Source organism: Cetorhinus maximus, chromosome 12 (assembly GCF_964194155.1).
Source record: "Cetorhinus maximus chromosome 12, sCetMax3.hap1.1, whole genome shotgun sequence".
Taxonomy (NCBI): Eukaryota; Metazoa; Chordata; class Chondrichthyes; order Lamniformes; family Cetorhinidae; genus Cetorhinus; species Cetorhinus maximus.
In genome coordinates, this window is record NC_135890.1 from 48813847 (window position 1) to 48829429 (window position 15583).

Sequence of the window (15583 nt, forward strand, 5' to 3'; positions counted from 1 at the left end):
TAAATGCAACACAACACACTGATGGAGGGATCACAGGAAAGAGGTGATCACTTTGCCAACTGAGTGCGTGTCATAAGAACCGTTGAGGACATCAGGGACTCCATCATTTTGGCGGTGGTGTAACCACAAGCGGTGTTAGTGACAGTAAAAGTGAGGGAGGGACACCATCGAAAGGCTGAGACCCAGTCTGCAGCATGCAGAGTGAGCGGAGACAGTGCAAATGATCTGATGCTGCAGCAAAGCGCCATTGTCTGTGTCAGCAGTCCAGCCTCCTGCCAGATCTCTCCATCTCTATTAAATGCATTGGGATCGGCAAAGAGGAGCCGTTTGCTCAATGGTGCTTTTTATCGCTTATTTCCTTTTCGCCATAAAGGTAAGTGGAATGCAGCCTTGAACCGATGCATCGCTTTGATAACATGTTCATCAATTTAACTGGGGGCCGTTATTTTGCACAAAACCAGGCTGAAATTGTTTAAATTCCCTCTGTATTGTTAGCGCCTTGTGTGAGTTACATATAATGGTCTTGATGTGCTGTTCCCTCAATGTGCTTTCACCATTAATAACCAGGACCGACACAAAAGGTCGTCTTGGCATAATGTGCTTTCCAGGCAAAATGAAGTCACTTTAATTTCCCCGAGACTAATATATTCCAGTTTGGTCCTGCACCCCACTTAGACCAATCACCTACAGCTTTAATGTCTGTTTTCTGGATTGGTCGCGTTAGGTAAATATAATAAAGGAACAGTTTTGATTATTTTTTTATTTGGAAAGAGAAGCTGCTCATCATGAATTTCTTTGACCTGTGCTGGTATTTTGTGCAAGACTATCAGGATCAATTTAGAATCAGTCGGTTTGTTTCTTTTCTCTTTTGGCGTTTTGCAAATTTAATGCATTTTCCAATAAAATGGATCCAAGGAGTCTACAGTAAAGTTGACCTTTTCATTGCACGTGTTTACATAGCCCTACTCCCCAAGGGCTACACTCTTGGCTTTGAAAAGTCCTCTCTCAGTCATTTTATAGCGCTTTAGTTTCATGGTTGCAGGAACTAACCAGAAATTGTTTGTGACGTGTGGCAATTGTACTTAGATTCGTATTTTCATAAATTTGACAGCAGCAGCCATCTGAGAACAAATAGACTAAAATATCAGCTACATTCCAAAAGCAAAGAAGAAATTGTTTATCTATAATGTTCTTGTAAGAGATGTAAATTTAAAAACGTGATTAATGTGAGATGCTTGAACCATATTTGTGAATATATATTTGTATGTGTGTGTGTGTAGTGTACACATTGCACACACATATATACCACCTACATCTTACAATGCGTACACACTATATATATCAAACACACGTGTGTATGTGTAATGTGCAGAAACATCAATTCCAGTGCCTGTCATTGTGATAGACAGCAGTAAGAATCTGCCAAGGTTAATTTATATAAATCCAGATTTTGGTACTGCAGGATACCCAAATGCCTGTGGATTAATAGTAATTTGCAGGGATGTAGCTTCAAGGAGCTGGATCCCAGTCTGCAGGCCATGGGCTGCATTCTGGTCATGTACAATGTAGCTGCAAAGTTTCCAGTTTCAATGCTATGCTCCTTCTCCTTGATGTACTAGTAAGAGCTTACACAGCCTCAAACCTTGGTTAGTCAAATTTAGAAACGCATACAGCTGCTTATTGTTGCCTTTGATCAAAGTAATAGGGACACTCCCTTGGGACGTAACCTGGTTGAGATGGGGAGTAGCTAATCTGTTCAAACTAGGCTTGTTTCATATCTTAGCACACTTTTTTCCCCTTTGGGGAATAGTGGAGAAGTGTTAGAAGGGTTCGCAGGCTGTGTATCAACCTGTTCAACTGCATCACAAACATTCCTTCCATAGCCAAGAAGTCTTGGAGTGGGATTTGAACCTGGAGCTTCTGGTTTAGAGGCAGGAGGCACTACCTAGTAGGTCACAAGACTGCCAGCGTTTCAAGCTAGGCAGATCTCAGCTACAATCCATGGCCTATAATGAGTTCTCAGTTCTCAGCCAAGGTGGCAGAAAGGCATTGGAACTTCATTCTCCCGGGCTAGGGAGGAAAAGATTTCATATGATTCCCATACCTAGTTGCTTTTTAGGTTTTTCCTGCTGGAAGTGCTCAGATGTGGACCCCAGATGACAACAGGCTTGGTCTGAGTACAACTGGGGTTGAATAATCTGCCAATGATCACCATGTAGGTTCCCAGATAAATGCTGGTCAGTTGTAACGTGCGGAGGTTTAAATGTGTTGTAATTCTCTTTTACACCGAAATCCGCATATCTTGTGTGTTAAGTTGATGTATAGCACTTCCCTAGATTTCAAGTCCATTTTCGTGAGTAAATTATGTTATGTGCAAAATTCCTTTTATTGTATCCCTCTCTGAATAAATGTTCACATGTAATGTGCACTCACTTATAGGGAGCAGCTGAGGAACATGGGCCTGTTCTTCAGCATGAAATGTTACATTGTAAGAAATACAATTGTTCTGATTGAAGATGAAATGAATTTTGCTTTGAATTATGAGTCATTGCTGGGTATGAGCAAGAGCCACTTTTGCAAATAGCTATTGTTGCATAATGTACTGATCAATCTCGTCAGCTGGAATGGATTGTGGGTGTGCATCATTTCAATTCCTCTACCTTGCCTACTTAGGAAATGTGTACATTTGACAAACTTGTACTGGAAGCTCAAAAGCAATTTCTGACAGCAGCATAGCAAAATGATCAAATTGAACTTCAAAAAAATAATGGGCCTGGTAGAATGGATCGCTGAATATCTGACTAAATATATTCACCATGTTGGAATTGTCCACCTCTAACCTTCCTTGAATGTTTATATTCAAATCTATGTATGCATGTGTTGTCTATTGTTTCAATGCAGACACGCTTGTTTAGTGTGACACTGACTGGAATCTTTCACCATCATTTCTAACAATGCAATAGCAACAAATTGCATTTATGTCACCCCTTTTTAAGGTACAAAATGGACTAGGGCTTGACAGAGAAGAAATTAAATCAACACAGTTGTCTGTTTGGTTGGATTTTAAAGGGGCAGGTTGGAGGTCCAGGCGAAAAAAGTACTAGCTTATGGCAGAATTTTTGAGAGTCCGGCCGAGATGGCTGTAGGCTGCGTTAGAAGCCAAATCGATCAAGGTCCAACACCTTGGCCATGATGGATTCAGATATCTGATATTGAGGACTTTCTCCCTTTTAAAATAATCTATTACTTTTGAAGTTTTTTTTCTAATTCGCAAGGGTACTAGTGCTCATATTTAAACACATTTTTCTGATTGTAATTAAATTGCAACTTGAAGAGCTGGCTCCTAATGTGGTATCATGTCATGCGGTCTTAGTGAGCCCAAGTATATTTTTGCACAGTCTTTAGCTGCACCACCGAAATAATGAGCTGTTTTTCAGTACAGAGGCAGGCTCAGAACAATGTTACATCCTATCAATCCAAGAGAACAATGAGAATTAATTTCTGCAATTTTCCAATGAGTAATGAGCTTAATTGTATATTTTATTAAATTAAGCTGCGCCCTAGCAACTGCTCTGTTTCATTTCTCTTCATGCCAAGTATTGCTTTAGAAAACACTTGATCATCAATCTCCTTACCCTTAACCCTTCCTTCTGACACTGTCACCCAAAATTCGTAATTCTCAGGTTGCCTCATTTCCTTGCTCTGATAATCTTTTCCAACCTCGCTGTAGAGGTAGTTGATAATAAATTAAGAAAATCAATCTGCTGAAGATTAATAAAGAACCAGCACATCTTGAGCTGGATGATTTTTTCCTGATGCATTCCATGTAGAATTAATTAAGAAGATACATGAAAAGATGCACACTAATAATAAAACCATACAATGTCAAGACAAATATATACCTTAAGAGCCATTCAGTTTTAAACTTTTTAAGATCATATAGAACATAACTCCACAGTGAAAAGAGGTCATTTGGCTTATCAAACTGACTTCATCCTGAGCCCAAGGTGAATGCTCTTGTCTCCCGCAATCTCTGTTTCAAGGGGCACTAGGGCTAGATTTCAAACTGTTGTGTTAATGCCTCTCCAACCCTCAGTTTCTTGCACCAAATCTAAAGGCTTAGCGGCTAGCGACTTTAGTAATCCTGCTTGCTAATGGACTCTGAAACAATTACCTTTCCTGGGAGCCCCTTCTAATCCTGTGAGGGTGAAGGGGCTAAGTATTTTTCTAATCTTTGCTAGAGACTTGTGAATTCTATGTTTGCAACTAAGATGTATTTTTTTAATTTTAAAAGAAGGTAATGGTGCATAACAATCAGTGTATTTCTCAAAATACAAAAATAGGGAAGACTTTCCATGAAAGCATAATCATTTGATCCAGCAAATGTGAGTCTGGGAAAAATTGCTTTATTTAAACTAGTTTAACTTGACTGAAAGGAACTTTGCACCTTGAACACTCTCAAATTTTTTCTTTCAGTCTCTCATTCAAGTTTAAAATGGATGCCAATTATATATTTAAGTGTTCTGTCCACCCCAAAAAGGGTATTACAATTGAGCAGCCTTAATATATATATGACATGATTCAAGTCATTATGCAAATTGTAACTGGGAAACAAGAAGAGGAAAGATTTATGGATTATGCAATGATTTATCAATATTCCATAGAGCTATTTAGTAGTTAGCAACTAAATTCATACATAAACATTGTGGGTTAGGTTTTAGCTTTAGCACTTGGATAATAATCCAGTGGGATAGATCTAGAATTACCAGCCCTCTGGGATTGTCCAAGGGCAGAAATTTCCCCCCGTCGGGGGATTGTGCGGGGGCTGGTGCGAACCTGATCGGCACCCCCGGGCGGGGACGCGCCGCCATTTTATGTGGGCGAGCCAATTAAGGCGTCCCCATCGTGATGTGCGCCCGGAAACGCTGAGCGCTCCCAGTGTGGACAGGGGGGATTCCCTGAGTGGTTCCCTGCACTCTTTCGCGCATGTGCACGAAAGAGCACAGAGATCTCCCTGAAACACGGAAGTGCCTCAGGGAGATCAGTTTAAGTTTTTAAAATTTAAATAAAGGGAAAAAAAACTTTTAAAACATGTCCCCTCATGTGACAGTGTCACATGAGCTGGGACATGTCAATGATTTTTTTCAAAAATTTTTATTTAATTAATAAATCCATCATGAAACATCATCCCGCCCATGGATGAGGTTTCATGAAAAATGCGAAGGCTGCCTGGGCTCTTAAGGTTGGACAGGCAGCTCAGTTAAGTATAAAAACAAAAAATTGCGGATGCTGGAAATCCAAAACAAAAACAGAATTACCTGGAAAAACTCAGCCGGTCTGGCAGCATCGGCGGAGAAGAAAAGAGTTGACGTTTCGAGTCCGAGTCTGTTGAAGGGTCATGAGGACTCGAAACGTCAACTCTTTTCTTCTCTGCTGATGCTGCCAGACCTGCTGAGTTTTTCCAGGTAATTCTGTTTTAGCTCAGTTAAGTACTTTAATTAGTTTTTAACAGGCCTTAATAGGCCTTTGACTGTTCGGCGGGCGCATAGTGGAGTCAGCTGCGTGCCCGCCAAATTGAGGATCAGAATGACGCGCGGTGACATCAGGACACCCGTCTGACGTTACCGCGTGTCATTTTATGCGTCGGCGAGCAGTTGAAGTGAAGGCCTTGTAAAACAGGATTTTTAGTAAGCTGTGAAGCCTCTTGTAAGTTGAATTTCCAGGAGGTTGGTTCTCAGGTAAACTTGAAGTTGGAACAGGTTGGTGAGAGTCCTTCTCCCACTTTCAAGCTATTGCTGGTTATTACCTTGGCCACTTGGAGCCTTGTAGCTGGTTAATGGATTTCCATGGAATTTGCAGAACAGCTTCTTGCTCTTCTAAAGGCAGGCAACAAACATGGCTATCTCACTATGTGACCTGCTACAAATCTGAAGTGCTTTCTCAAATAAGGTGGGTGGGTGTGTCGAATATTTTCTCTGATGACTTTTGCACCTTGAAAGTTTGAGACAGCTGGTGTCTTTGTATCTGAATGACCCATTTGATATGAAATTGCCCTTTTGAATTATTTTCATGAAAAGGCATTGAGTCAGTATCAGACTGGAAAGTTCCCCTTGTGCCGCCTTGAGACAGGGGAATGTTTTTATCCACAAGAGAAATCAGGTGATCCTCAGACAACCATACTTTTGTAGCCTTCTGTGGTTTTTTTTAAAATATAAAGAATTGACAGAAAGTCCAAAATATACTGCAACATGACAAGCATCTGAGACATTTTGACTAAAGCTTGAGAGATGGTCCAGATGGCTTTTGACAGTTGCTGTAATGGTCTACAAACTGTTACATGGATTCCAATTAGAAATTATTTATTTGAAATTCAGAAGAGCGATGAGCGGGAAAATGGAAGTAAATATTGTTCATAGTGGGATTTGGCCTTAGAGGGACAAAAATTGCAAAAAGATTGCCAGTTAATTACTGCATGTATTGGATGAGGACATGACAGAGGCGTATAATAGAGGATTAGTCAATATTGACAGATAACGTGAAGAATATTTCACAGCCAAGAATATTCTGCGCAAAAGATAGATTATTATTGGGTTTCAAGATTAGGTTTCAAAGATTTGCCAAAAAGGGTCAAATTTTCGAGCATGACATGATTTTGCATACCCAGATTACTGAGTGGAAAGATGTTCAAAAGGCAGTAAAACCTCAAGTAATAAGTGAAGCAGAAATGTTATTACATTGAATGCAAAAATAAAACCCAGATCTAGTTGGCCAACGGTAAATCATGACTTGTAAACAGTGTGGTAAAGCACATGAGTGGAAAAACATCCAGTAAATGGCCAAATGTATTTATATGTTTAAAAAAAAACAAACATCTCTCAAAGCAAGGCTTTTGACAAGGTCTCACATGGCACACTGGGCAAGTGCCAAGTTCCAAGTTAGATCCAAAATTGGCTCAATGGCAGGAAGCAAAGGGTAATGGTCACTGGGTATTTTTGTGACTAGAGGACTGTTTCTGGTGGGGTCCTGCAGGCCTCAGTACTAGGTCCCTCCCTTTTCTTTACACGAATCAAAGATTTAGACCCAATAGTGGAGGTAGTATGTTTAAGAAATATGCAGATGATACTAAAATTGACTGTTATAGCTGATAGTGAGGAAGAAAGCTGTAGACTTCAAGAAAATATCAATGGGTGGGTCAAGTGGGCAGAAAAGTGGCAAATGGAGTTTATTCTGCAATAGTGTGATATAATGCATTTGGGGAGGGCAAACAAGGGAATACAGAATAAATGGTAGGATACTGAGATGTCTAAAGGAAGAGGAACCTTGGAGTGAATACCCACAGATACCTGAAGGTAGCAGACAAGCAGTTAAAGTGGTTAAGAAGGCAAAGGGTTAGGGTGGGGGGTGGGTTGTGGTACTTATCTTCTACACCATGGCTAATTAAGATACGAACAGGAAAGTTAAGTTTAAACTGTCTAAAACACCAGTACAGAGCTAGACTATCGCGGACTGTTGTGGCCACCGCATTACAGGATGGGTGTGATTGCATTAGAGAGGGCAGAGAGGAGATTTACAAGGATGTTGGCAGGAATTGAGAATTTTAACTATGAGGAAAAATTGGATAGGCTGGGATTTTTTCTTTGGAATAGAGGAAGTTGAGGAGAGCTTTAATTGATGTGCATGAAATTATGAGGGGCCTAGTAAGTGTGTATAGGAAGGCACCTATTCCCCTTAGTAGAGAGGTCAATAATGAGAGAGTATGGATTTAAAGCAATTGGTAGGATTAGAGGGGAGTTGAGATTTTTTTCACCCAGAGGCTGGTGGTGATCTGGAACTCACTGCCTGAAAGAATGGTATGGGGAGAAATCCTCATCACATTTTAAAATACCCTTGGATTTGCATTGGAAGTGCCATAGCGTACAGGACTATGGAGGAAAGGTGGTAAATGGGATTAGATTAGATTATAGCTCTTTATCAGCTGGCATGGTCATGATGGACTAAATGGCCTCCTTCTGTGACATAAATTTTCTATGTTTCTAATGTTCCTATGTTAAGTTTGCCAGTCAAAAGCTAAACCATTCCTGTCAGGTGAGCAAAAAATGAAAAAGAAAGTTTAGAGGGGTAGAACTGTGAGTGAGATTGGATGAGATTCAGACATGAGATGACATTGAATGACAGTCAACCTCTAGGTAAATAGAGCTGTTCACTTGAAGCTAGACACAGAAACTCGGTGTCATGCCATGCCACAGTTATTTACATGAAGCTAAACACTCGATAGAGAGATCCTAATGCAAACTCGGTGATGTACTCTGAGCATGCCATCAAGCCAAGAAATATGTGAATAGAAAGACTAAAATCTGGAATTCTAAATACTACGACAGCCAGCTCTTCTTTTTCAAATCTGACAATATTTAGGATTGATCAAGATCATTGGCACAGTCACTGGCAATAATTGACTAAAAGTGACAGAAGATGTGCTGAAACATTTAGAGGCTGGGGTTGCATAGTAAGAAAACAGAGTGTACCTCTAAAGCCACATGTTCAACCCATCAGATATGCACCAAGGAAAGTAATAGCCACTAAAGGTTGTGATCAGCTGGAAAGAAAATAGCATGGAGAGAATTGATGTAGTGAAATCAAAGAACAAAGCCAAGGGTCAAAGGTATGATAAGAGTAGTGAAGCCAAACAGTGAAGGAGTGAGAATATGCTCAACCCTAAAGGTCTGTATACCAGAGAAAGGTAACATTTTCCAATGTAGGCCATAGAGGAATTAGTGTCAATGTCAACAAATGTCAAAATCTTTAGCACCCTTGCTACAATTTGTAGCTACTGTCAATACAACAGCATGAAGACTTAGCAGCATTGTGCACATTAAATCGCCCCTTTGGCCAAACTGCATACACCAGAATGCCCTCTGGATCACCTCAGTTCCAGAAGATTTCAAATGCACAATGTCATGGATGTTGGATGACATTAAAGGAACTGATGTTATTGTACATGGTTTACGATCCATGACCTAAGGTTGAAAAAGTCCTACAGTGAGTATGTAAGTATTTGGAGCTAGTAAAAGGTAAATTTAGAGATGTGATGGAATGAATATAGAAACACCATTGGAGTTAAATTGAACATGGCCAGGGACACACAATAGGCTGTAATGCATTGGTAATCTGTTATACACTCCATCCCATTTTCGGTTTGACTTCAATAGTGTGATTCCACCTGTTTTGCATTTCCCATCCATGTCCAATTTCACACCCTTACCACCGCTATGTTCAGGAGGAAGCAAACATTCTGAATAAAATTTGATAAACGTTGCAGACAATTTCATGCCAGTTATTCAAATGAACCACAATTCGTTACAATAGGGACAGCTCAACTGTGCAATCTGCCATGAACTGATGATTAGGATGGGATGGTTCAAAGAGAAGACTAAGCAAGTGCTGTAACAGAAAAAATGCTACAAGCCAGGTAGAAAATGGGAAGGTTATCAGAGCTCCAGCCTGGTAAGCTGTGCAGTCGTATCTGTTCAGGGATCCGATGAATGCACTGTGTTTGGTGCACAATAATCATCCTTTGGGTTTAATGGCATCTGCAGTTTCTGGTAAGAAACCATAGGAGATGGTGTGCCTTTAAACTGTAGCAGAGACATGAATACTTGAACCAATCCCAAATTCACTGCTGTTTGGAAGTAATACTACATTTTATTGAGCTGTCATTTGAAGCATTGAACAAGCAGCCCACAGACCCAATCAATGAAGTTAATCACTGAATCTGTGAGCCTTCATAGCCACTACTGTTACTTGTTAATTCTGGTGATTCTTTAGGATCAGTACATTTGTTTTGAGGTGGCTCTAGTTCTTTCTGGCTTCGCGCCAGCATCTGTGGTGTGTAACAATACAGAGCAATGAAAAATTCTGAGACTGAAATAAATGGTGCTTACACACTGGGGCTTTATATAAGGCGCTATCCTCACTCGCAATCTAATATACATTAACATTTACACAAGAGTGATCATACTCATTAATTCACAAAGCCTAATTATGTTTTCAAAGGTTTGGTTTTACTATCACCTGTGTAAAGCAAAACATACCCAAAAGCTTTTGTAAACTTAATAAAAAATAACTTTACATATGTAAGGCAGAAAGCAACCAAACTGATTAAACACGTCTTTCTTCAGGTCATGCATGAGCAAGGTTGCAAAGGGATGTGCAGGAAATCACTTCATAAATAGTTGAAAGCCTGAGCGGTAGGGCAGTGGGAACTTGGGATGCAATTGTTCAGCTGTGTATCTAAGAGAACGTTTCTATCTCTCTATCCCTCTCCAATTAATGAAAAAAAAATTTAATTACTAAAAGCTTTAGGCAGCCTCATCCCGCTTGTGGATGAGGTTTCCTAAAAAATGCAAAGGCTGCTTGGTCTTTTCGCCTGCCCACCAACCGTAAGGTTGGACGGGCAGTGTTAACAATTACCCTAATCAGTTCCTTAATGGCCTTAATAGGCCGTTTACATATCAGTGGGCGCGCAGCCAACTCCGGTGCCGAATTAAACATCATGAGACAGCACGATGACGTCGGGATGCACGCCCGACGTCATCGCGCGTCATTTTATCCATCGGCATGTAGGGCCCACCCTCGCACGCCAACTGAAAAATCCTGCCCTAAGTTTCTTTTTCACGAGGACATGACTTTTCCAAACCAGTATGTACTCTGTGAGCAATAAGGAGCCAATCAAACAAAGGTTTTCTCGAGTCAAAGAGCAAATTTATTAACTGCTAAATCTGAGAAAAATAATAACGTCATGTCAAGCATTTAGCTGTCATGCAATCATTTCAGGCCCCCACACACACACACGCACACAAATACACTTACACGCACAGGTGCCATACATATGGGGAGTTAGAGCCTAGTAAAAAGAGGTAAAAGAATGTCCGGTTAAGTATCCTTTGATTGTCCTTGCGGCACAGGTTTTAAACGCTGCGGCCAATTTGAGTTAACTGGTTTCTCGAATGTGGTCAGATGTAGAAGCTGTTGCAATTACTACAAGATCTTGGTTCACTGGTAGGTTTCTGGACGCATATTCCAAAAGGGAGAGAGGTAGAGGGAGCAGCCTTCAGCCTGTTTCCTCTGTTGAAGACTTGCTTGACACCACCTGTGTCACTTGCAGTCTCGCTCAAGTGGCTGGGCAGCCTTGTCTTGAAATGCTTCACCATTGTGTATTTCCAAGAGGTTTTGGGTGTGTCTGTCTGTGGCAGCCATTGTATCAATATCCAGTACTTTGCATTTTCAATGACTCTTCCTTAGACAGTTACGAGTGCTGATGGATGCCTGGATTATAGGAAATGTCTCTCTCTTCACACTCCCCTGAGGGTGATTTGCTTGTTACTTACCTTCACCTTGGAATGTGACCTTGCATTTTTTTAAGTAGTTCACTCTGCCTCAGTTCAAATTGCAGAATCCAGTCAGTTGAAAATTGAAAAAAAATCATATTTTCAAAAATAAAGGGCGCATAACCTGGTGACACAAAACAATGAAGATTACTCCAAGCAGCCATGTGAGTAGAAATGATAGCAACAACCAGAAAAATCGCCCCAGATACATGTGGAAAATTAAAAATATTCCATAGAATGCTGAACAGTTTTTTTTTAAAACCGATTTTTGTCAGCTCAAGTCCACAGAAACACAAAGCTAAATCTAATGTATTTCTTGAGCAATTTATTCATTGCTTCACTGCTCAATGCACTGAGCAGGACTGATGCTTGTCTGTGGTGAGAGTCATATGGGCCAAATTATCCCAGCTACATTGAGACAGTGAACTGAAACTAACATAACCTGTAAAATCAAAAGCCATCAAGTTCAATAATTAACGCAAATACAATATTTAACTACTAAAGGATCAACATTGCTACTCTTTTGTTATACTCCTTTTTGTTTTGTAGAGGGGAAGTCTTCACACACTGTACTGGCTTTATATTGCTTGCTGATATCCATTCTTTGGGAATTGGTAGGTATATTCACACCTATGGTCATTTTCTCCAGTCACATTAAGCACTTCTGGTTAAGAATATAATAATATAATTTAGAAAGTGAGAGCAAATTCAGGGCTTAAAACTTTCATGTCTTGCGTAGATGGTTACTAGTGCATTTTAAAACAACTCCCAGACTTCCTGTGGATTATTCTGCTGCGCTTAAGAGTGTTCCTGATGTGTACCTGATCCCTTTATGAGGTCTGACTGGAAGAGATTGGTGCACTGCACACTTATTGCTCCCAGACAGTGCAAGTAGATTGGCCCTGTAGTCCTTTGGCTGGGATGTTACATTGAGACCCCATCTGCCTGTTCAGATAAATGTATAAGATCCCATGACACTACTTGAAGAGGATCAATGAGCTCTCCTTCTATCTTCACCAATATTTCTTCCTCAGCTAACCTTGCCAAAAGCGATCCAACTGGTCACTTATCTCACCGCTGCTGATGGGACCTTGCTGTGCACAAATCGCAGTTACCTACATGGTAACAATAATTGCATTTCAAAAGTAATTTATTAGCATGAAATCACTTCTGGATTTGTAGAGAATGTGATAGGCGGTGTATAAATGCAACCTGTTCTTTTGTGTTATATATAGCTGATTGCCTAAGTCAGTGATAGCTTTGTCTCTCTATTAACCAGCTGCTAACAAAAAATTTTTGTAAATTTACCAGCGTAGATTTGTTACCTACTATTTAATGTATCACAGCTAAATTAATGTTGCTGGTTGAGTGGGTAACTCAACAAGCTCCTATACCATGAAGTCATAGGAATCCAGTCATATTTGTGATTCCCTAAGCAGTGAGTTCCCAGCCTGAATTGTACAGTCAGGAGTACATGTGAAAGAGGGACGGTGATAAGCCAGAAGTTTGGGTCAAAACAGACTGTTCTTCCAGTGTGCTATTACAAGTCAACATTATTCAGGTCCTGAGAATTGCATGCACCTCTCTGTAGCTGAAGGCCTCAGAGGACAAGGAATAACTGAGTGAACAAATAAGAATACCTGATGAATGTTTTTGTACTGACAATGCTTTTTCCCAGATAAAAGTGAATCCTTTCTTTTCAGGTGTAGTTATCTTAATCCCAATGATTGATTCCATTCCGAGTGTATAAAAGACTATCTCATTAGTACTGTGTTACACTTATGTATGCAACACAAAGCATTGGTTATGACAATTAAATACATTTTTTAATCAATGGATCTCCTGACAAGATAGTTAGAAAAATAAACAAACTTGCTCTTACATATCACCTTTCATGCCCTCCAGTTGTCCCACAGTACTTTACAGTAATGAAGTACTTTTGAAATATAGTCACTGTCATAACGCAGGAAACACAGCCAATTTGCAAAGAGCAATCTCCCACAACTAGCAGGGATAAATACTGGCCAGGACACTAGGGAGAACTCTCTGCTCTTCTTCAAATACTGCCACGCGATCTTTCACACTGAGAGGATACATGGGGCATTGATTTAATGTCTCATCCAAAAGATGGCACCTGCAACAGTGTAGTCTCCCCCAGTGTGTCACTGAGGTGTCTGCCTGGATTATGTGATGGAGTTATTATGGGAGTGAATCCCACAACCTTTTGATGCTCAGCTGGGAGTGCTGAGCCATAGCTGACACACATTTAATAGAGATTATTTCTATTTAGGATAACATTGAAAAGGGAAAAAAGAAAGGACACCCCTTTATATTGGTGTTCATGTCCTTGGAATGGCTCCAACATTGCACAGCTAATTAATTATTTTTTAAATATAGTCATTATTTTGCATGCAAGTGATCACAGAAAATAGGATTAATGACCAATTATTTTGCTGTTGATGGTGTTGGTTGAAGAAGTCTTATTCAGGCATAGCACTACGTCATGATTGAGAGTATTCTTTTAGATGGCTGAGGTGGGATTGCCTCCAGATTTCTGGCCCATCATTAGGGTCACCGTCACCCTGTCAAAATCTGAGCCATTGTTTATTATATCTCTGGAACTGAGTTTATTCCAGTCTCCTCCTGCTCCTTTGGAAGGTGATGTGAGCATCCAGAACTATCAAGAATTCTGTACAATTTAGAGGCATCACAAGGTGCACTACCGCAGCAAAATCATTTCCACTGTGACACAAAAGTGCAATATAAACTGGAAGAACCAATTGTCACCACCATATCACAAAAACATTGCCTTTGCACAATTAACCAATTTTTGTTTCCTGTTTCAAAGGCAAGGTATTTTTCTTGTCTTTTCTTAAATTGGTATAAGGCCGTCAACAAAAGCATGCATGGCCATCTGCAGTAAATAAATTATTATGAAGTTAATTAAACCTTGCCATTTGCCAATCTTTGTTATAACACTAGATAAATATGTTCATTGATATGGGGATTTTTATGATTAAATTTAAGACAATGGTACGGGATGTTTACAAGTTGAAGCATCTAGTTGAAATGCACAAAGCATTGACTTCTAAAGACAATGAAGACAGAGTGCATTTAAAGTCAATCCAATCTCCTCCTGGAAACTAATTACTGCCATCAAATTTGGGAGTTGTACTATACCTCCTCCACTTTGTTTTCAATTTAATATATTAAGGAGAATGAAAAGATTGGGATTTGTGCAAGATGTTAATTAAATCTGATTTTATATTTCTGTTGATTAATGCCTGGGGAAACTTCTTTAAATCATTCATGACCAAGAGGAAGGATCTATGGCAGGATGGCTTTTTTGTTAAAACACAATACAAATTCTAATTTGGGATCAGTCGTGCTGCATTAAATAAACTCAGTGCACGTTGGGCTTGTTAAATATTAGATGCATTCTATGAATTGCAGGTGTTCATATATTATTGAACATCATATATGCGTGTGCTGTAATGCATTATTGAACAGGATTTTGGATTGCAGAATTAATTTCAAATGAATCTCTGCCAGTCAGTGTAAGGCTGCAAATTTATGCAAGAATTTATGCAAGAAGGGTCTGAAATCTCAGTTTAAACTCATGATGGACTAAAACTGTACAGACCCCTATGCAAATGGAAGCTAATTGTAACCATGCTCTTAGTTAATAAATGTCAGGCATTCTGTATTCTGTTGTCAGAATTAATGTGACTTGCTTGAAAAGATGTGAGTTGCATACAATATACTCCTTTTTTGATGGTGTGTGGATGGTGTGCTTTAACCCCAGTGTTCTGCGTACCAATTTTAGCCACCTATCTATATCCTTTTACTACTACCAATGTATTCTCTGGGCTGCATTTACTGCTCTCATAACATCTCATTGCGGACACGCTTCCTGCCAACTAGTTTTCGCTTTCTGTCAGCCAACCATTTGTTCACTGCCCATCCATTTCTGTTCCTTCTCTTTTCTCCTTCCTAGACCGCTGACATTCTTTCTTCCTTTGGCTTGCCAATCTATTTGCTTTCCCCCTCCTCCCCACCCCATAACCCCAAATCTGTCTATTGTCCTTATTTCTTTCCTTCTACTCATTTGTCTTCTCAGTTTATTCTCACTGGTTTTGCTGTATAGACTGTTCCTTTTTTGTAATGAAGGCAATTGCAAAAAAAATACAGATATGAGC

At 39.9% G+C, this 15583-nt stretch overlaps 2 protein-coding genes across 2 annotated transcripts in view; one reads left to right on the plus strand and one right to left on the minus strand.

The window, feature by feature from the left end:
• Positions 1-15583, minus strand: part of rerg (RAS-like, estrogen-regulated, growth inhibitor) — a 194105-nt gene that overhangs the window by 147291 nt on the left and 31231 nt on the right. The gene's annotated exons all lie outside the window — the stretch shown is intronic.
• ptpro (protein tyrosine phosphatase receptor type O) overlaps positions 33-15583 on the plus strand; it is a 171719-nt gene continuing 156168 nt past the window's right edge. The window contains exon 1 of the mRNA XM_078553559.1: positions 33-373. Coding sequence (XP_078409685.1) covers positions 299-373 — 75 coding nt within the window. The 5' untranslated portion in view covers positions 33-298. The remainder of the gene's footprint in view (positions 374-15583) is intronic.